General features: G+C 44.2%; 1 protein-coding gene across 3 annotated transcripts in view; it reads left to right on the top strand.

Annotated features, from left to right (window-relative positions):
- ELP2 (elongator acetyltransferase complex subunit 2) overlaps positions 1-22487 on the top strand; it is a 189028-nt gene that overhangs the window by 677 nt on the left and 165864 nt on the right. For 2 of the 3 annotated variants that reach the window (XM_033929587.1, XM_033929588.1), the window contains exons 1-3: positions 6435-6578; positions 13513-13591; positions 22332-22402. In XM_033929587.1, the coding sequence (XP_033785478.1) occupies positions 6441-6578; positions 13513-13591; positions 22332-22402 (288 nt within the window). In that variant the 5' untranslated portion in view covers positions 6435-6440. Of the gene's footprint in view, positions 1-6434; positions 6579-13512; positions 13592-22331; positions 22403-22487 lie in introns of those variants that run through there. The other variant, XM_033929590.1, reaches the window with a different exon arrangement.

The following is a 22487-nucleotide window of genomic DNA, read 5'->3' on the forward strand; positions in this document are numbered from 1 at the left end:
CTACAGTTGCACGCATAACTAATTGACAAATTAGCTGTTAACTGGCACTTACAACCAGTTATTGGTGATAATTGAAGTTAATTGGTACGAATTGGCATTAATTTTGTGCATAACGACACGTAGTCTGTATTCTCTAACCTTAGCGTGCAAATTTTCTAACCTAGGGCTAGATTCACTAAACTTACCGATTCTGTAACGACGATCGCATAACCAGTTCCTGATCAATCTCCTATCTGATCCGATCCACCCATGCAAATGAGTAAAACCCTCCATGCAAATCATTTGTATGCAAAAAAGACAGTGAATCAATCGCTGTTTCAAAATCGACCAGGAATCGGCCAACAGCGATTGAATCGCTATCTTTAGTGAATCTGGGCCATAGTGTGTAATTGCAAGGGAAGATGGATATAGGAAGAGCATGGGTGAGTCGGGGCATATCCAGAACTTACATGTTAGATAATACCGCAAACACCTGTAGCAGCTGTTCTTCAAGGACAGCAGGCATATATTTTCATATGTGGGTGATGTCATCCACACAATCCGGTGCAGACACTGCCAAGAAGAAGGAATCTTTAATATATTTGAACCTTGGTCTCTGTAGCATACTTGACAGGAACACTAGCAACTCCTTCAAACATCAACCAGTCATTTATAAAAATAAATATTGCTGCGCTGATGAACTACCTCTTAAGTAGAGGTAACACTCATCAACGCAGCAATATTACTTCAGGTGAACATTGCCATCCAGTGGCAAAAACTGGAATCTATCCTCCGTTAGTCTGAAACACTGATGCAGCAATAAATCTGCCCTTTACTGTCCAGTAAAATCAATCACATTATTAACTTGAACAATAATGAATCACACAAGTTACTGTATATCAGTTTATTGCAAACTGTGCCGCCAGACGCTGGTGAGGAGAGGTGCTGGCTGACTGCTTACAGGATATGCCTCTCACGGTTACTTTGTGCAGCTAGCCTGTCCCTTCCCAGTCCACTGCAGGTCTACCTTAGGTCCACAGTGGTCCAGCGGTGATGCGGGGTAGGAGTGATCCCTTTACGCTGCTGTCCAGCAGTCTCCATAGTGAAAAAATGACTGCCACAAGATCCCACAGCAAACTTCACCGGTTTATTGACTTTTAAATATAATACAACAAAGGAATGGGTTTCACTTTTATTTATTTCCAAAACAATCACATGTGTACTTGGGGTGGCTGGTCTGCAGATAATAATGGTAATCTTTATTAATTTGTTTAGCTATCAGTATTGTAAAAGAGCGCCACCTGCTGGGTATGAAACACATGCATGTACAGTAAAACGTTTGATAAGAACATAAGAACATAAGAACTGCCATCTCCGGATCAGACCTTCGGTCCATCAAGTCCGGCGATCCGCACACGCGGAGGCCCTGCCAGGTGTACACCTGGCGTAATTTATAGTCCACCATATCTTTATATGCCTCTCTTAAGGAGATATGCATATAGTTTGCTCTTGAAGCCTAGGACGGTCGATTCCGCAATAATCTCCTCTGGGAGGGCATTCCAGGTGTCAACCACTCTCTGAGTGAAGCAGAACTTCCTGACATTAGTCCTGAACCTGTCCCCCCTTAGCTTCATTTCATGTCCTCTAGTCCGTGTCAAATTGGACAATGTAAATAATCTTCTCTGCTCTATTTTGTCGATTCCTTTCAGTATTTTGAAGGTCTCGATCATATCCCCACGCAGTCTCCTTTTCTCAAGTGAGAACAATCCTAGTGTTATAAGTCTATCCTCGTATTCCAGTTTCTCCATACCCTTCACCAGTTTTGTTGCTCGTCTCTGCACCCTCTCCAGCAGTTTTATATCCTTCTTTAGGTAGGGAGACCAATGTTGGACGCAGTATTCCAAGTGCGGTCTGACCATTGCCCTATAAAGCGGCATTATAACTTTCTCCGATCTACTCGAGATTCCGTTCTTTATCATGCCCAACATTCTATTTGCCTTCTTTGCCGCTGCCGCGCATTGTGCCGACGGCTTCAGGGTCCTATCTATCAGTATACCCAGGTCCTTTTCTTGTTCACTCTTCCCCAGAGTTGCACCTGACATTGTATACTCGTATTCCTTATTCTTATTGCCTAAATGCATTACGGTACCTTGCATTTCTCCACATTGAACTTCATCTGCCATTTCTCCGCCCATGTTTCTAACCGACACAAGTCGCTCTGGAGTTCCTCTCTGTCCTCCTGCGATCTGATTGCCCGGCACAGTTTTGTATCGTCTGCAAACTTGATGATCTCACTGGATGTTCCTTCCTCCAGGTCATTGATATAAACATTAAAAAGGATCGGCCCAAGTACCGAGCCCTGGGGTACACCACTAGTCACTTTCTCCCAGTCGGAGAACTTCCCATTTATGCCCACTCTCTGCTTTCGGGTTTCCAGCCATTTTCCTATCCATCTTTGTATATCTCCCTCTATGCCATGGCTTTGTAGTTTCCTGAGAAGTCTTTCGTGTGGAACTTTATCGAACGCTTTCTGGAAGTCCAAGTATATTATGTCCACTGGCTTCCCACTATCAATTTGCTCGTTCACGGTCTCAAAAAATTGGAGTAAATTCGTCAAACATGATTTCCCTTTCCTGAATCCATGTTGACTGGGTTTCATCAAGTCGTGTGCGTCCAAGTGCCGGACTATGCTATCTTTGATCAGTGCTTCAACCATCTTGCCGGGGACAGACGTAAGACTCACAGGCCTATAGTTGCCCGGTTCCCCTCTCGATCCTTTTTTGAAAATTGGCGTGACGTTCGCTATCCTCCAGTCGTCCGGTATCTGTCCAGTTCTGATTGTCAGGTTTGCAAGTTTTTGCAATAACTCTCCGATTTCAACCTTCAATTCCTTTAAGACTCTCGGGTGAATTCCATCCGGTCCAGGGGATTTGTCACTTTTAAGTTTGTCGATCTGATAGTATATCTGGTCTAAGTCCACTTCAACTGTGGTGAGGCTATCTTCTATTTCTCCTGCAAACACTTTCTCCGCTTCAGGTATTGTTGAGGTGTCCTCCTTCGTAAAGACGGACGCAAAGAAGGAATTTAGTTTGTCTGCGATTTGTTTATCTTCCTTGATGTACCCTTTTCTTCCCTGGTCATCCAGGGGTCCCACTGCCTCTTTTGCAGGTTTTTTCCCTTTCACGTATCTAAAGAAGGGCTTGAAGTTTTTGGCCTCCTGGGCTATTTTTTCCTCATATTCCTGTTTTGCATCCCTCACCGCCTTGTGACATTTCTTCTGATCATCTTTATGTTTGTTCCAGGCTTCGGTTGTCTTTATGCATTTCCATTTTTTGAAAGAGTCCTTCTTTTCTTTTATGGCTTCCTTCACCTGTATGGTAAGCCATGCCGGTTCTCTTTTGCTCTTTGTTCTCTGATCTTTGGGAATCCTCGGAATGTAGAGATCTTGTGCTTCTGTGATAGTATTTTTCAGTAGGGACCATGCCTGATCTACCGTTTCAAGTTTGTCCACCATCTTCTCAAGTCGTTTTTCTACCATGGCTCTCATGCGATCGTATTTACCCTTTTTAAAGTTTAAGGTGGTGGTTAAGGTTTTGGCATGTTTCCCTTTTCCGATGTTAAGTTTAAAGTTGATTACATTGTGATCACTCGTTCCCAGTGGAACCATGACTTCCACTTCTGTTATCGGTCCCGTGAGGCCATTTAGGACCAAGTCCAAGGTGGCGTTGCCTCTTGTCGGCTCTTTTACCATTTGTTCCAGGAAGCAATCCCCTAGCACCTCCAGGAACTTGGCCTCCTTGCCGCAGTTGGAGGTTGCTAGTTTCCAGTCTATCCCTGGGAAATTGAAGTCTCCCAATATAATTACATTGCCTGTCTTGCATTCTTGTTTGATTTCTTCCATCATTTCTGAGTCAATTTCCTCCGCCTGTCCTGGGGGACGATAGTAAAGGCCAATTTTCGTGTCTGCTCCATATTTACCAGGAATTTTGATCCAGAGTGACTCAAGCTTCTCTTTCATTTCTGTTGTAACCATTTCAGCAGAATCTATTTCCTCCTTAACATATAGAGCAATACCTCCACCTTTCTGCCCTACTCGATCTCTTCTATACAGTTTGTATCCCTGTAGTACTGTGTCCCATTTGTTTTCTTCATTCCACCATGTTTTTGTTATGCCAATGATATCCAATATGTCATGTCTTGCTATTGTCTCTAGTTCCCCCATTGTTACCTAGACTTCTAGCATTCGTATACATACATCTAAGTTCCCTTCGTGTTACCTTTTTGGACCTTCTACTCTTGGCCATTCCTATAGTTTCAATTACGGTATCCTTTACTGCTCCTGTGTTATCACCCTTGTTTGCTGTGTGGTCATCCCCTTCTGTGTCTGAGTTGTCCCTTCCTGCTTTTTCTCCCTTATTGGCTGTGAGGTCGTCTTCTCTTGTGTAGGAGTAGTAGTCCTTGGCTTCTTCGTAAGTAAGTAAGTAACTTGGTTTGCAAGACAAGCAAAAAATTTTATTTAAATTTTAACTTGATATACAAGCAATGTCTTGTAATACAAGTACATACAGTATACACACATCACAACTGAGCCAATGGTTCTTTTCTCTCTGATGCTGCGAGAGTTTAGTGACTGTTCTAAACAAGCAAAGTCTTGCAATACTGTACATACAATATACACGCGTCACATCATCGCAACTAAGCCGATGGTTCTTCTCTTTCTGATTCTGCAGGAGTGTAGTGACTGTTCTAAATGAGCGAGGTCTTGCAATACAAGTACGTATAGTATTTTGTATTAAAGTTTTTGGGTTGTGGAACGAATCGTCTGAGCTTCCATTATTTGCTATGGGGAAATTTGCTTTGATATATGAGTGCTTTGGATTACAATTATGCTCGCAAACCAAGGTTTTACTGTACATTCTTTTATAAGCAGTGTTTTTTCTAGACGTACTTTTGTTTTTGAGTTTGTTTTGAGTGGACCATATTCAAAACATTTTAAACTATTTTTATATAGTTTTTTATAGTTTGATATAGTTTTTATGTTTAGCAATCTTTATTGCTCTTCTCTTTTGAGTTCTCTGCTAAGAGAATCATGAGATCCAAGGAACATTTATTTATTATAGCGCACCATTTATCTAAAAAACTTTGGTTATCCAAAAACATGTTTGGTGCCTTCCTGATCCTTAGATCTATTGGTATGTTCTTTGAGCGACAGTAATCGATGAGTCCAATGAAATGTTCATAATGGACATTGTTTTTTTTGAGTTGTATAAGCTCTGACCATTGTTCTTCTATTGAAGTTTGATCAATGTCTAAGTTATCATTCAGCAGCAATGATTCTTGTAAGAGTCTTTGCAAATATTCCTCATTAAAATTCAAAACATTATCTCATGGTTGGAAAGACATGTTCCTATCCATGCAAAACTAAAGGGTCCTTTTACTAAGGAGCGCTAGCCATTTTAGAACGCACTAAACGCAACGGGAAGGGGCAGGCGTGCCATTCAGATGAAGGCAGACCTATAGACCTGAAGGCATACACGTCCGTCCATCAAAAAAGGTTAGAGGGGGGTCCTTGTGGGGATGGAGGGGGTGTCCAGGGGTGTTTGGCAGGTTGGTTGGGGGGGGGGGGTGTCCGGCAAGAGGGAATGGGCATCCTCCTGCTGGTGAAGAGCGCTTTGGGGGAGGTGAGATTGGGGGGCATCCTCCTGCCGGTGAAGAGCACACCAGTGTGTGTGTGTGTGTGCCGTCACCCTTTGCATTAATTTCAGGCATATTGCCTTACACAGAAATCTTAAAAATAGACAAAAAAAAAAAAAAGCTGTGTGTTAAGTTTGTAAGAATCTAGTCCAGATGTTTTACTTTTTTAGGCTCATGAATATACCTAGTCGGCCGCTTCCTACTTTGTAAAAACACTGTTGGTATTCGCTCATTTCCCCTTAGTAAAATACAACTTACAACTTGTGAAATTCTGATGATCAAGGAGTCAACTGCTTTTATTAATGTCGAATTCCACACAAGTAAAAATTAATAATTATTGACCTGGAACCACTAAGAATAAAGCTCATAAAACTTATTAACATGGATCAGCGGCATGGAATGCTGCTACTATTTGGGTTTTTGCCACTACTTGTGACTTAGTTTGGCATCCGTGAAGCCGGGATACTGGGCTAGATGGACCATTGATCTGACTCAGAAGGGCTATTCTTATGTGCTTATTTTGTACAGAAGCAGCTTACGCTTGTAATAACTTACAAATAAACTCACTAAAACATTTGCTTCGTCTAACTGTAACATAATCCCAGCCAATTTGCTTGTAAAAACCCTAAGTAAATCTTAACCGGCGCATGCGCACTCTACCGTACCGCCATGACGTCTTACTTTCAGACGCGAGCGCTGAGAGGAGGAGCCTGGCGGCTCCTTGCTAGATAGATAGGTTAGAGTTCAGAGGTGGTCTGTTTTCAAATATGGCGGCGCCCGTGCTGGAGGTGTGTCACGTGGCTTGCTGCGCAAACCGGACGCCGGGTGCCGTTTCCTGGGGCAGAGGAGAGGGGGCGCGCGTGGCTGTGGCCTCGTGCCACTCCATAGCCCTCTACGATCCTTGGGTAAGGGCGCGCTACACGACTTCACAAAGTGGCGTCTAACAAAATAAACTGCGGACGGTGGGAAGTAATGGGAAACAACGGGGATGTTTATTCCACTGATTTCAAAAGCATAGGATTTGGAAGGTGCTTTATTTGGGATATGAGCTGTATCTTGGATAGGTGGTTGGAGTGTAAACATCCAGAATAAAGAGAAGGGAAGGAGAGACATTCCTCCTTAGTTTTGGATCTATGTATAAGAGAGTCCAGAGAGTTGTTGATAATCATAGGCGTTTGGAAGGTTGGTTCCTATGCATATACCCCCAAATTCTGTATATGACGTTTTACATCGTGCATGCAAATTGGTACACAGAGCCGATTTGCATGCACAACTTAGGGCTAGATTCACTAAGCAAACCGATCAGTTTGCGAGCCCTTTACAACCAGATTTCCCTCCTGCACTATTCACTAACGCCTGTACCAATCCGATCCTGATCGTCCCATGCAAATTAGTAAAACCCCATGCAAAATAGCCAAGCGATTGATTCACTAACAATTGCTTGGCTATTTTGAGTCGGGTTTTACTATTGACAAACCAGACTGCTGCAGACCTGTCCTAACTGAGTTACCGTCGGGTCTGCAGGCTTTTTGACAGGCCTGCCTGTCTTTTTTATTCATTTTTTCCATGGCACAGATATTTTGTGTGTGTTACACACGCAAAATATCTAACCCATAAAAAAGTCAGACAGGCCTGTCAAAAAAATATGTACCCTCTCACTAAAACACCCCCCAAGCACAGCCACCCCCCCCTCCGACCTGCATGGCCCACCCCCGGCACCAAAAAGCTGGGAGCAGGAGGGGTGTTTGGTCCCTCCTGCTCCTAGTCCTCCCACCCTCCGGCCCACCCCTGGTTGGCCCATGCGGTTGGGCCCAGCCCATCCACCCTGGTACCTTTGCAATAGTAAAGTCTTCCTGCTCCCCGGGGACGCCACTGCCCAATAGTGGCACATCATCTGATGCACAGGGAGAGGCCTAAGGCCCTGATTGGCTGAGGTGCCTCAGGCTCCTCCATTTGGAGGGGCCTGGGACACCTCAACCAATCAGGGACTTCCTTAGACTCCTCCCTAAGGAAGATTTTACTCCTGCTCCCGAAGATCGTCGTAGGAGCAGGAGGGTCCGGACACCAGTATTCCCTCTAAGCGGGCGGGTGTTGTGAGCAAACTTTTTTCACTGTGAGCTAAAAATATCGGGCGCCAGCAAGTTATGAGCCAAATAAATATGTTGTCAAAGTTGCTGATACATGAGGACGAGGTATTCAAAGGAATTTTAGGCCTACACGCTAAATTAAATAAGTATAAATACATTAAAACACCCCCACCCCGACGTCCGATTCCTCCCCCAGCCTCCCCTTACCTTTGCGACGCGTTACATGGACTGCCAGCTCGCCTGCCTGCAAGCACGTGTGTGCGCTGTGACGAGAAACTTGTGCGCTGCGATGTAATATTTTGTGCGCCAGCGCACGCCAGCGCAGCTTAGCGGGAACACTGCCGGACACCCCTCCTGATCCCAACTATTGGAAAGGTACCGGGGTGGGTGAGTCAGGCCTGACCCGACCCCCTGGGCCGACCAGGGGTAGGGTTGGAGGACTAGGAGCCGGGGGTGGGTGGGCCGTGCAGTTAGGGGGATGAAGGCCAGTGTCGAGCAGGGCTGGTGTGTCGGGCCAGTTCCCGATCTCTCTTCCCTGCTCGCCGGATTCTCCTACTCTGCTGCCATTCCCCGCAGTGCAGGCCTGCTTTAAAACCACGGGCTTTCACTGCAGGGCACGGCGGCAGAGAGCAGGAGAGTCTGGGAGTAGGCAAGAGAGGGCAGGCAGGAGAGATCGGGGCCTGGGGGGTGGTGTCGGGCAGATCTCTCTTGCCTGCTCTTGGACTCTCCTGTTCTCTGCCGCCGTTCTCCGCAGTGCAGGCCCACTTTAAAACCATTGGCTTGCACTGCAGAGAACAGCGGCAGAGAGCAGGAGTGTCCGGGAGCAGGCAAGAGGGATCTGGGCTGGGCTGAGCCCTGACAGCAGTGACAGGAAGCTGCTTCTCCTGTCACTATTGTCAGGGTGTGCGAATGAGCGGGGATCGCTCTGGCTGTGGGTAGGGGGGGCGTGTTAACAATCATCTCCATTTGCATGTAGGCCTTTACTGAATTGGTCGGCCGGCTTCAAACAGATCGCATACGGTTTGGAGGTTTAGTAAATCCTGCCCTTAATTGTTTAACAAGCCTAATTGGCAATTAACACCTCATAATTGACAAAAATTAAAAGTTATGTGCTCAGCTTGGAAAGCATGATTCTATAAAAGGTATACACTTCTCCCTCCGTATTCGCTGTGATAGGGGATTAACAGACCCGCGAATGCAGAAAAACCACGAATAACTTTTTCATATGTTATTCGCTGTTTTCTATTAAAAACCATCGTGAATATGGTGAAACTGCGAATAACATGGTGGGAGACCTGGCCTATTCCTGAAGGAGAGGCAAAACATGGTGAAGAAAGTGCCCGTAAACGCTTGGAATCAGCAATTTCTCTATGCAAGCTTTTGTAATTTGGGGGGGAGGAGCCAGCAAGCTAAACACCGTGAATAATCGAAACTGCGATTGCTGAATCCGCAAATACGGAGGGAGAAGTGTACATGCGTTCTAGTTTATGAATCTGAAAAGGGGGCAGGGCCAGGGGAGGAGTGTGAGCAGATAGTGGACATTCCTAAAAGTTAGGTGCATTGTCAAAAAATATGCCTGGTGTGCGCACAAGTTAGGCACAGGTACTCAGGCCTGGTTTTTCAGAAGTATGATGCACACTGGTGCTTAGCACAAGTCTATAAAAGGTACATACGTCTTGTAGAATGGCGCAGTTGCCGCAACCAGAATTGCGGCCAAGGACCGTAGGTGCCGGAAATGTAGGCAAGGGTTTTGCAGGCCTACATTTCTGACACCTAGGGTCCTTTCCTGAATCGTGGCTAGCATCGCCTAGTGACACCAAAGCCCAGTGCCAGCCTTAAACATGCCCATTTTCAGGCTTCAACATCACTAGGTGATCCTAGGTGCCAAGGACCTAGGTGTCTGTCTGAGAAGCCACCTAGTGTCACTTAACTTTTTTTTTTTGATTAGGTATTAATTAGTTTTTAGTGGTGTGACCAATTAAACCCCTTAAATTAGTCAACGGTAGCTGTGATCAAAGTGCCTGCTGGCGACTAATCTTTGGCCAAATATAAACAAATATAAACAGACTTGAAACAATTTCCAAGAATGAGTGATAAAAAGACGTATGTTGAAATAAAGAAATCACTCAATGATTATGTTTGTAAGTGAGCTGTGCTGATGATATAGATGAATCTACAAATTTTTATGCTCAGAATCATGGAGGGGGGTGCTGGGGATAAACCCCAGGACCAACCACCTCACTGCCCAATCATCGCATGTGAAAAGTAGACAACATTTTATATCATGTAAAAATGTTTTTTGTTGTGAACGTCTACTAAATCAGTGGTTCCCAACCCTGTCCTGGAGGAACACCAGGCCAATCGGGTTTTCAGGCTAGCCCTAATGAATATGCATGAAGCAAATTTGCATGCCTATCACTTCCATCATATGCAAATCTCTCTCATGCATATTCATTAGGGCTAGCCTGAAAACCCGATGGCCTGGTGTTCCTCCAGGACAGGGTTGGGAATCACTGTACTAAATTATTAAGAGACTCAGCAAACTTATCTGTTAGCTTGCAGGTCCCGACGCGCACGTTTCGCCCCTGCCTCAGGGGACCAACGATAGTATATGAAAAAAACAATCATGCGGTGGGCTCAGAGATTCAAAAACAGCACTTGCCTTGCGCAATGAAGCGAAAGACAAGTGTCACAGCTTATATCTTCAATGTAGATCCACATTGAAGATATAAGCTGTGACACTTGTCTTTCGCCCACGCGTGCTCGACTTTAAGAATAAATGGGACATCCACGTGGGATCCCTGCGAGGGTCGAGTTAAGGAGCTGGGTCATTAGCACTCAGACTTAATGGGGTGGGTCAGTAGAGTGGGCAGACTTGGTGGGCTGTAGCCCTTTTCTGCCGTCATCTTTCTATGTTTCTATGTTTCTATAATCTTGCCTAATGGTTAGACTGCTTCTGGCGATCTTTTTCTTTTTCCAGTCTTCCACAGATTTATACAACTGTTTCAAAACGTAAAGTGTCTGAATTTTTTTCACAATTTAGTCATCCATAGCTCTCCAATCCTCCCTCTTCTAGTGCAGAGACTGTGGTAAGATCTAACTCAGTGGTCTTCATTGCAAGACCCTCAAGCCAATGGTGGCCCTCCAAGATCTGTGTTCCAGTCCATAGAGCCTGTGCAGAATATCATCCCCCCCATTGGACTGTTTCCAGCACTTGCAGTCCTTCACTCTTCTGGCCACGGGCAGCGTGAATGAAGTAAACATGCTGCCTTTGGCGGCCCCAGAAGCTTTCCCTCTGCTTTAGCTTCCTACTTGTGGAGACAGAAAGCTGTAGCAGAGGGAAAGCTTCTGGGGCCACCAAAGGAAATTTGTTTACTTCATTCATTCTGCCTGCAGCCCAAAGAGTGCAGGACTGCAGTGCTAGAAACAAAAAGTTCTGGATCCCAATGAGGGATTGGGGGAAGGGAAAGCGGAAAAAGATGCCATCTCTGAGAGAGGAGATGGTGCACATGGATGGAGAGGAAGGGAAACACAGAGAGGAGATGGTGCACATGGATGGAGAGGAAGGGATGGGCAGAGAGATGGTGCACATGGATGGAGAGGAAGGGAAGGGCAGAGAGAGAGGAGATGGTGCACATGGATGGAGAGGAAGAGAAGGGCAGAGAGAGGGAGGCCTAGGTACTCAGTGGGAGAATTTTCTGTGCCAGAAATTTCAGCAGAAGCCGAAGAAAGTGGACTTTGCGTCCCCGACGAAGTACAGCTGCATGCCAGTGGACAAACACCATAAGCTAGCATGGAAGACCCTGCCAGGACCCTCTGAGCAACATGGACAGTGGTTTGCTCCCAAATTCAAACACATGTATGAAGCCTTTTTAGGTTTCAAAAGCCAACCTAATCCTGCAAGAGTCTCAGCAAAGGTAGAAACATAGAAAAAAGCGGCAGAAAAGGGCTATAGCCCACCAAGTCTGCCTATTCCAAGTATCCCCTCCCCTGAATTTACTCCCTTAAAGATCCCACGTGAGTATCCCATTTTTTCTTGAAATCCGTCACGCTGTTGGCCTTTATCACCTGGAGTGGGAGTCTGTTCCAATGATCCACCACTCTTTCGGTGAAGAAGTACTTCCTGGAGTCGCCATGAAACTTCCCTCCCCTGATTTTCAGCGGATGCCCTCTGGTGGTCGAGGGTCCCATGAGCCAGAAGATATCATCTTCTGACTCGATGCGTCCCGTGATGTACTTATATGTTTCAATCATATCTCCCCGTTCTCTTCTTTCCTCAAGTGAGTACAGCCGCAATTTTTTTAGTCTTTCTTCATACGTGAGATCCTTTAGCCCCAAGACCATCCTGGTGGCCGTTCGCTGAACCGACTCGATCCTCAGCACGTCCTTTCGGTAGTGTGGTCTCCAAAACTGAACACAGTACTCCAAGTGAGGCCTCACCATGGCTCTGTACAACGGCATCATAACTTCAGGTCTCCTGCTGACGAAATACACCCCATCATTTGTCTTGCCCTGGAGGAAGCCTTCTCCACTTGATTGGCAACCTTCATGTCCTCACTAATGATCACCCCTAGGTCACGTTCCGCCGTGGTCCTAACCAAGGTCTCACCATTTAGTACATAAGTTCTACGTGGGTTTCTCTTACCCAGGTGCATTATCTTGCATTTTTTAGCATTGAAGCCTAGCTGCCAAGTAGTTGACCATTGTTCCAGCAGCAGTAGGTCGTGTGCCATATTATCAGGTAATAAGCTTTTGCCTACTATGTTGCAAAGTTTGGCGTCGTCGGCGAACAGTGATACCCTTCCTCTTAAGTCCTTGTGTCATATCTCTTATGAATAAGTTAAATAGAATCGGGCCCAGGACCGAGCCCTGCGGTACTCCACTGATCACGTCCGATGCTTCGGATGGGGTACCGTTCACCACCATCTTCTGAATTCTACCGCTCAGCCAATCCCCAACCCATGTAGTTAGAGTGTCTCCTAATCCTATCGATTTCAGCTTGTTCAGTAATCTTCGATGAGGGACGCTATCAAATGCTTTACTGAAGTCCAAATATACCACGTCCAGTGACTCTCCGGCGTCCAGTTGTCTAGTAACCCAATCAAAAAAGCTAATCAGATTAGATTGGCAGGATCTACCCTGGGTGCCAAGATTTTTAGTGAAAGGTTCAGGATCCACCTCAGGGAGCCATTTAGATTTCATGGAGACCCAAATTCTGGTGGAGTCAAGAGGGTGAAGGTTCTGAGTCCATGCCTTTAATTTCTGATTCAGGGTCCTCAGCTCTGGGAGATTCAGCATCTCTGCTGGGAGGGTCTGTCCATGATCAGATGGCAACCCTGGATCTTGGAGAGGATCTGAGGGTGTGAATGTTATTCAAATCCTCTGATCTGCAAGGTTTGATTTGGGATGCGATAGAAGCCTCAAGCCTAAGTGGTTCACAATAAGAGGCAACTGACAACCAGGGAAGTACAAATGACGAGAAATGCAAAAGCAGTTATAAAATAACAGGGAAAAGAATACTAAAGGAAATTATGAAGGGAGAAATTTATCAAAAAGGTAGGTCTTTAACAATTTCCTTAAAGATTGATAGGAAAAGGCCTTTGAGATTGTTTCACTTAACCAAGTATTCATTTTGTCATCAGGAATGCCATTGTCCTATTTAAAAATCTCTTAAAGTACAAAGCAGCACAGAGTATGTATGGTTTTTTTAATTCTTTTCTTTTTAATTAATATCCAATAATGTCTTCCACAGAAGAAAACAGTGATTGCCACTCTAAATGGTCACACGGGAAGAGTTAATTATGTACGTTGGATTCAGAAAAATGATTGCAGTAAGTATACTGATCCTTTTAGTTATAGTGTCTTTTATGCTTCCTGCATAGATTTTGGGATATGTGGGATATAAATGTTTTAAAATAAATAAATGTTGGAAATAATTATGTAATGGGGATCCATATCTGTGAGAAGTTGGCACATAAGATTTTGCAAAAGGTACATCAAACTCAGTCTCCTGTTTTTATCAGTTGTCAATTCAGGCCATAAAGACTTGACAGGATCACAGAAGGTATATAAATTTCATGCTGCTTACCTCCAGGGATAAGTTGTAGATTTCCACAAGTCTATTGTAATGTTTTATGGACTTTTCCTCCAAGAAGTTGGCCAATTTTTTTTTTACCCTGCTATGCTTACTGCTTTTACCAAGGTAGACAAATCAGCTGCTCTATGGCTATCACGCAGAGACCATGTTCTAACATCTTCCTATATTACAGGGTAAATCTATACCTGTAACTTTAGGTTTTCACTGTGGTGCTTTGTTAAAATTTGCTGAGCAGATTAATTTAGTACCAAAAGCTAGCTACTTTCACCTGAATCTGATAAGGCAGTTGAGGCCTTTTCTGATAAGAGCAATTTAGTTAAACTAATTAATACATTTGTTAACAGCAGGTTAGATTATTGCAACTCTTTATTTCAGTAGTGAAGACATAGGATTCTGTACAGTAGCTGTTGCTTTCCATTAGTCATGAATATGCAGAAGCGTGTCACTCTGCACGCCTTTCCTTCTGTAGTGGAGAACAGCTCCTTCTTCAGTTTTTCCTTCTGCAAGCAAACTCGGAAGGTGTGTTCTGATCTGCTCTGCTTCTTTTTATTATTTTGGGGTATTTTTGCTGTCGGTCTTTGATTTTTCTCTGTGGTTTTGGTGCTTGGAGGTTCTCTTCTTGGACTTACTCTGCCGGGGAAAAAGGCAGTCCCACATGGGTGGACTGCTGCACCCAAACCAATCTCTTTGAGTACCCGTATAGCCAGCCTGCTTGGTGTCCCTTCAAGAACTTGGGGTCTGTTTCTCTGGGAGCCTGCTCACCTGCTGATTTATCAGAGGTTTGAGCATAGGCTGTGGGTCCCCTGTGAAACAATCCTCTGGGTATCTGGGAGCTAGCTGCAAAGTTTCTCCTCCCTCCCCAGTGCATCGTGTGGACTTTCGGGGGTGTGAGTTCATGGTTGGGGTCCTCCTGACCAGCAGCCAGAAAATCTCAATCAACAGACTTGGGCTGTCTATCTGAGGCAGAAATCCTTTCCTTGCAGACAGGCTGATGCAAGCTGTCAGACACCAGAAGTCACAGTGTGTACACCCATTATTCCATATGGGGAAAATCAGGGGGAGGTCTAAAAAACCTAGTTTTGAGGGTTTTGGGGATTAGGTTCCCCCACTTCCAAAATCTCTTTATTGTTATGTTTTGTTTCTCAGTTAAGCTCCCAATAGGCCGTTTTTGGTGTTAATTTTCTGGCAGCAGCCATCTTGGTTTTTTAGTGATTCCCCCCCCCCCCACAAGTCCTTTTTTCTGCCTCAGAAGCACATGTTTTGCCTAGAGATAATCTGTAATGGATGCCCCAGTTCAATCCCTTCATGCCCCAATTCCTTCATTTTTTGTGCAGCTTTACTGGCTGAGGAGTGGCCATGTTCCACATACTGTAGAGCATGTGAGGAAGAGGTGGGATCTTTGGGGACAGCCTTTAATCAGTCCTCCTGGGCCTTGAAACTCCATAAACCTTGGAAAGCCTGGTCTGCGTGGAAGAGATCCCTCTCGGAGACAACGAGAAACGAGGAGGTGAAACGCAAGCTCGTGGTGGAGGAGGCCCTAAATCCCCAGTCTGGGGTCAAGTACCTCAACAAGTTGATACTATAAAGCCTAAATGGAGGAAAAGATCTCAGATGCACCACTTAGGGAACATGTATGATTCTCCCTAAAATGTTTGTGGTGTTAGATTTCTTTCATTGATCAAAAAACCTCCATCCTATCCTAAATTGCTAATCATCAATGGTATATAATTTTTTAGTATTTTTTCATTTTCTTTTTCTTAAATTATTGATAGCATACGTAACAATGTTTGAATGAATTTGAACACAGGGGCCACCAATAATTCAACATATAATGCTCAAAAAAGGCTCCCTTCAATATATCGTAAGGAAATGCAGAAAAAAGACAAACACTTATCTGCAATTGATGAATCAAAATGGAAAATCTCTGAACGCTCTCAATGTCCGCACTGCATAGAGATAAAGTGCTAAGTGATGTATTGCTCGACGGGTCCCGTTTCGCCCTTGTCTAGCAATACAGTATTTAGGCTTTATAGTTGAGTATCAACTTGTAGGATTATAGGATTTCAAGTGTATTTGAATGCTTAATTGATAAATGTCAATATTGTACTTGATTTAAGATTTGAAATGAATAAAGATTAAAAAAAAAAAAAAAGTATCAACTTGTTGCGGTACTTGTCTTTTGATTGTTGATACATATCTTTCATCAAGTTTTCAAGTTTATTATATTATTTGATTAAACGCTTTTCAGGATACAAAGCGTTTTACAAGAAATAAAATTGGATTTCTTAAATCACAAATACATCGTAAATAAAAATAATTACTTTAAAATTAAAAAAAAACGAACTGGGGTAACAAACACATGAAACAGTAGGAAAGGAGGGAAAAAGAAAAAATACAATCAAAAAAAAAAAAAAATGTGTTAATCAGATTAGGTTAGAACATAAGGATGGTGTGAGGAAAAGAATTTAAGAACAGGAAAATCTAAAGAAAGGGGGTAGATAATCTGAATTTAATTGTTTTTGGCTTGCAGGGGTTCTCAGGGCCTCCGGTACAAGGCTTTTACTATTTTGTCAGCAATTTATGGAAAGCCTAGTTAACGGGCCCGGTTAGCACTGTACCTCCTCAGGGAGATCCATCAACATAACTGGATTGTTTCTGTAATTTCTATTCACATCTAGAGTGGGTGGGAGGATGGAGGGAATACTTTAGTATTATATAAGATTAAGATATTGAAAGTCTAAATATGTATTCATTATTGATTATTAATTACTTAATAGAAGGGTGAGTGAGATAAAGATACTGAATGTGCATTTTGTGCTTTATTCTCTGATTGTTAATATGTGTATTGCACTGTTATGTTTTTTGGAAAATTAATAAAATATTTATAAAAGAAAGGGAGATCCATGTCCCAAGCAGTCCTCTCCACCTCATACCACGACGGCTCCTAGTGTCAGTGACCTTTCAGAGCAGAACTTGGATGATTGGAAGTTTCTTTCCACGCCCTTATTGTCACATGGATCCTCTGCATCTGTGGGTGATTTGGGATCCCTTTCGGGGTCTGGAGGTCAAGATGCAGGAGCAACTACGGATCACGGTGATGATCCCTCAGTGCATCACCTTTTCAAAATCAGCTTCTGTTTCAAATGTCGTTTCTGACACCCTCTCTGCATTGAAGCTTGATGCCCAGCAGCCCTCCACCTGTTCCATTATGAGCAGTACTAATGCACAGACGACCTTATTTCCTGCTCATCCAGACATCATCTTCTTGGTCACTGACCAATGGGAGTTGCCTGAAAACTCTAAAGGTGGCCAAAGCTATGGCTAGGCTCTATATGGTAACTCCGGGCTTCCAGCAGCTATTTTTGTAGCTGAAACCTTGGCTTCTAATTCAGCCACTCTCCTTCACTCGTGGCTTGTCATCTATGAGTGGATTCACTTCATCCTCCATGTTCCCATTTCTGTTCTGTAGCTCCTGCAGTTCAGTATTAAGAGAAGTAAATCTCTTTTCCATGCTGTCCAGCTTATCTAAAATCAATAGCAACTGTTTCCCAGTTGAATGTTCCATTTCTGCCTTGACCTCCATCATTATCTTTGCCACACATGCTGGGCTAGGTGTGGGAGAGGGTGGTGAATTTTTATCCATCATTTTAAGATTGATTTGGAGGCCATCTTCCAAGTTTGTTGATGATCTCCAATACCTGGTAGCTATCGAGAGCAAACTCAATAAAATTAAGGTCAAAGTGGAGTCCAGTCGTGCTACCTAAATGCAGATTATATCGGGAGTAAAGGGAGCAGCAACCTCTGCAACCTTACTGCTGCATGCCGCTACTGGAAGTTCACCATTTATATTCTTTGTAATGGCCTTACTGTCCCTTAGTGCTCCTTTTGCCCATTGATCATTTAATTGTCCATCTGACTTTCTCAGAATTTTCTGGTTTTGAATGTACATGAAAACAAGTTTTGTCTCTAGCAGGTTATTTTTAAATTCTTACATAGCTATGTTTTGAATGGTACACCGTCAAAAGTGTGCCGGACAATTGCGCCCCGTCAAATGCGCACACCGACATGTGCATGCATGAAGGGAGCGGGATTTTCAGGGCGGAATTGTAACTGTGTTGGGAGAGTTAGCGCAATCGAGCACATTGGCATGAACCTGAAAGAGGGCGAGATTGTAGTGGGGCGGGGGTTCCCCCCACACCCCCCCAGAATGGAAGAGCAGAAAATAAGTTTTTGCAAGGAGAGCGGGAGTTTTACTGTAGTGAGGGGGTTCCCACCCACACCCCCCCTCAACGGGAGCGTGAGTGTATTAGGAGGGGTTCCCCTCAAACCCCTCCTCAGAGCGCAAACGGACAGGCCTGGAAGCGGGTACAACGGCGGCGCGCATTTGACCTGCACACAGATGTCGGCGCGCCATTGTCCGGCACGCTTTAGATGGGTCACCGTTTTGAATGCTGTGTCAGTTCAAACAGACTCCTTCAGCTCTGAGTTGCTGTCCTTAGCTCCTTTTCTGGACTGGACTCTGAAGGAGCTGAGGAGAGCAACTCAGAGCTGAAGGAGTCTAGTTGCCATGTTGGCAAATGGCTCTCCCATGCTGAAAAGATAAGTTTTGCTATTTTTGAATTAAAGGACAAGAATTACAAAACTAATTTTTTAAAAATATCTTTATTCATTTTAAAACCAAAAATAAGTGCAATATATTTTACAGACATTTTACACTTTAACAACACTTAACTTCTATCAAATTATATTTATGACAAATACATATATCATCCCCCCCCCCTTTATACATATCCAACAATTGCACTCTAATTAAAAATATCTCCCCACCCACCCTGGACGTGTATGATCAAAGGGCAAAGTCAACAATCACTCCTTACAGAATTCTGTCAATGGCTCCCAAACATCCATATATCTAATATAATAAAACCCTAAGTGCGCATGAGCACTCCCACCTGCGTGTTCCGTTTTCCATGAGCTGTAGGTCTCTTGCAAGTAGGAGTGCACCAGGATGGTCTCAGGACTCAAGGATCTCCCGTATGAGGAACAGCTGGGTAAGTTACAGCTTTACTCACTCGAGGAACGCAGAGAAAGGGGAGACATGATATCACGGGCGGTATCGAGGTGGAAGAAGACATCTTCTTTCTTAAAGGGCCCACGGCAACAAGAGGGCATCCACTGAAAATCAGGGGTGGGAAATTTCATGGTGACACCAGAAAATATTTCTTCACCGAAAGGGTGGTTGACCGCTGGAATAATCTTCCACTATAGGTAATCGAGGTCAGCAGCATGCCAGATTTTAAGAAAAGATGGGATTGGCATGTGGGATTTCTTCATGGAGGAAGTTAGGGGGTAGGTCACATGCGTGGGCAGTGGGTAGACTAGATGGGCCGTGGCCCTTTCCTGCCATCATTTTCTATGTTTTTATGAGTGCGCATGTGCGCCTAGCTGTGCCAGTGGCCTCCCTGCTTTCCACCTTGCGCAGTCCGGAAATAATGCCCTACAGCCCGAAGTTTATTTTCAACTCAAAAGACGCCACAACAGCTCCTCCCACGAGCCGCTCCTGCGTCGGAGAAGGCTTCAGACACAGGCGCGATCGTGAGAGAAGCCACCCGGCACCCTCAAACCCCAAAATAACATCTGACCTAGGAAACTTAAATGTATCAACGGGTCTGTGGGAAGGGGGGGGCGGTAAGGGACTAAGGGAGCCACGGCGCTATCCTATCGGCTTCCAGACACAACCTACTCCTCCCACGGCCCGGACACCGAGCTCCACAGATGCAGTGTGGGCAAACCAGCTCCCCGCGGCCCAGCAGAGGCCCCACGCCAGAGTGCGTCGGCAACCAATGCAGAAGTCAGCTCCCCCGGAGCCCAAATCCCACCAACGCCAGAAGGAGATAAGCTAAAGGGGAAATGGGATCTTGAATATGGTTAGGTAAAAGGAAGGGAGAAGGGCTACTGCTGGACAGGGGGAGCAGGGAAAGGGTACTACTGGACAGGGGGGGAGGTAAAAGCAAGGGAGAAGGGCTACTGCTGGACAGGGGGAGCAGGGAAGGAGTGCCGCTGGACAGGGGGGAGAGAAAGAAAAAGAAAAGCCTAAGTCTACACATCTATTCTAGCACCCATTAATGTAACGGGCTAAAAAACTAGTTTCTTATAATGTCCCTGTTGTAAGGCCATCATACGCTCCATTTTAAAAATGTGGCATAGAGATTCTCACCAGAAAGTATAATTTAATCGATCCCAGTTTTTCCAATTCCTCAATATAAGTTGTATGGCAACCCCTGTCATAATACAGAGAAGTTTATTATTATGGGAAGATATTTGGCTTTTTGCCCTCATTAACATGCCAAATAGCACGGTATCGTACGTCAGTGCCACTGGATTTCCAATAATTTATTCACTTAATCCCAAATGGATCTCCAAAATTTAAGTATCAATGAACAATAGAACAGTAAATGATCCAATGTCCCTACCAAGCTAAGCAATGTAGTGAACAAGAGCACAACAGACAATAATTCAATGGCAGATGACATGATGCATGACCTACTTCTACTGGAGCACTGGTCTAGGTCCTGGCAACTCAGTTTCAATGCCAAAAAATGCAAAGTCATGCACCTGGGAAGCCGAAATCCACGCAAACTTTACACCCTAAATGGCGAGATCTTGACAAAAACTGAAGCAGAAAGAGACTTAGGAGTGATTGTCAGGGAAGACATGAAGTCTGCAAATCAAGTTGAGCAAGCTTCATCCAAAGCAAGGCAAATCATAGGTTGCATACGCAGGAGTTTCGTCAGCCGTAAACCGGAAGTCATTATGCCACTGTATAGATCCATGGTGAGACCGCACCTGGAGTACTGTGTACAATTTTGGAAGCCACATTACCGCAAGGATGTACTGAGACTGGAATCGGTCCAGAGAATGGCCACCAGGATGGTCTCGGGACTCAAGGAGCTCCCGTACGAGGAGCGGTTAGGGAAGTTGCAGCTCTACTCACTCGAGGAACGTAGAGAGAGGGGAGATATGATCGAGACATTCAAGTACCTCACGGGTCGCATCGAAGTAGAAGAGGATATCTTCTTTTTCAAGGGTCCCGCGGCAACAAGGGGACATCAGTGGAAAATCAGGGGCGGGAAACTGCACGGTGACACTAGGAAGTTCTTCTTCACAGAAAGGGTGGTTGATCGCTGGAATAGTCTTCCACTTCAGGTTATTGAGGCCAGAAGCGTGCCAGATTTTAAGGCCAAATGGGACAAACATGTGGGATCTATCCGCAAAGATAGATAGGGAGGGTCATTGGAGTGGGCAGACTTGATGGGCCGTGGCCCTTATCTGCCGTCTATTTCTATGTTTCTATGTACCTCGAGATGACAGTGCCAGCCTCTATTAGACTTAGAACTATCCAATTTCTGTAAATGAACAGGGGGTCCAAAAAGCTCTTTGTAACAAGAAAAGCCATGTTTGTCTCATTGATGCAGTTGCTGTACATCTCATCCTCTAAGTCCAAATTCGTGGCCATTGAGATGCAGAAATCTGCTGCTTTATCTCAATGCTCTAAATGTCACGAAGACCAGTCTTTGGTTTCTTATTCAAAAATTCTGATTAATTTATACCACTGAGCGGCCTGATGTCCAGGAAATCTGTCTGGAAGCATAGGACTGGCAAGTTATACTGATTTTTTAGATTTCGTCAATCAGGGAACCCCTTCTGCATGGCTTGCTTCAACTGCAACCACTTATAATTTTGAGACTTTGAAATACCAAAAGATTGTTGCAGTTGTGAAAAATCAAGCATTTTCCTATTCAGAATAACATCATCTAGTGTACGTATGCCTGCCTTCATCCAATGCTTCCAGATGACCTTAAATAAAATGTACATGACTAAGATGAACTCACTGTGCTTTTTGGATTGATGAGGAAGTGATATTTGACCAGGTTTGTCTGTATGAACTTTTACTGACAATGGTCTCATCTGAGAAGTCCTTAAAGAAAGAGCATTTAAGTTAGTATAGTAGGATATACTTGTGTGGGTGTGGCTATAGTTAAGAGTGATCCTACTCTAAGAAGTTTTCTGACCTTCAACTGGCATTTCTTTTTTTAAAGGCATCCATCTTCCTGTTGATTCACAATTTGGTGTGTTATATTCCCCAAGGTTCTGCCCTTATGTTATTCAATCACCAGTTTAGTGAAGATCACATATGTGTATTCAAACAGCTTAATTTTAAAACATACTTGTTATTTTGTGGTCATAATAGAGGTGTGATTTGGAGTACAGCAAGGTGTGACAGTTATGTATTGTATTATTTGCTCATATTACTGTGTTTTTTTTACATGATGACCACTTGCTGAGCAGCTAATGCTTCAAAATAAATATGTGATATAGGAACACTACGGTACAACCACATTCAATGTACTCTTTAGGTTGTTTTTTTTCTGCTTTATAACTGTCTGATGTTCTCTTCTGTTTCTTTGTGTCAGGTCCTGAGACAGAGCTTGTTTCCGCAGCATCTGATAAAAAAGTCATCCTTTGGGAGATCAGAGAAAGTCAGGTCAGTGCACTCCATTTATTCTGTCTTGACTCTTGTAATTATTGCTACCTTATTATATGTACTGGACCAGTCCAGAACCTATGGA

Source organism: Geotrypetes seraphini, chromosome 2 (assembly GCF_902459505.1).
Source record: "Geotrypetes seraphini chromosome 2, aGeoSer1.1, whole genome shotgun sequence".
NCBI classification, from domain to species: domain Eukaryota; kingdom Metazoa; phylum Chordata; class Amphibia; order Gymnophiona; family Dermophiidae; genus Geotrypetes; species Geotrypetes seraphini.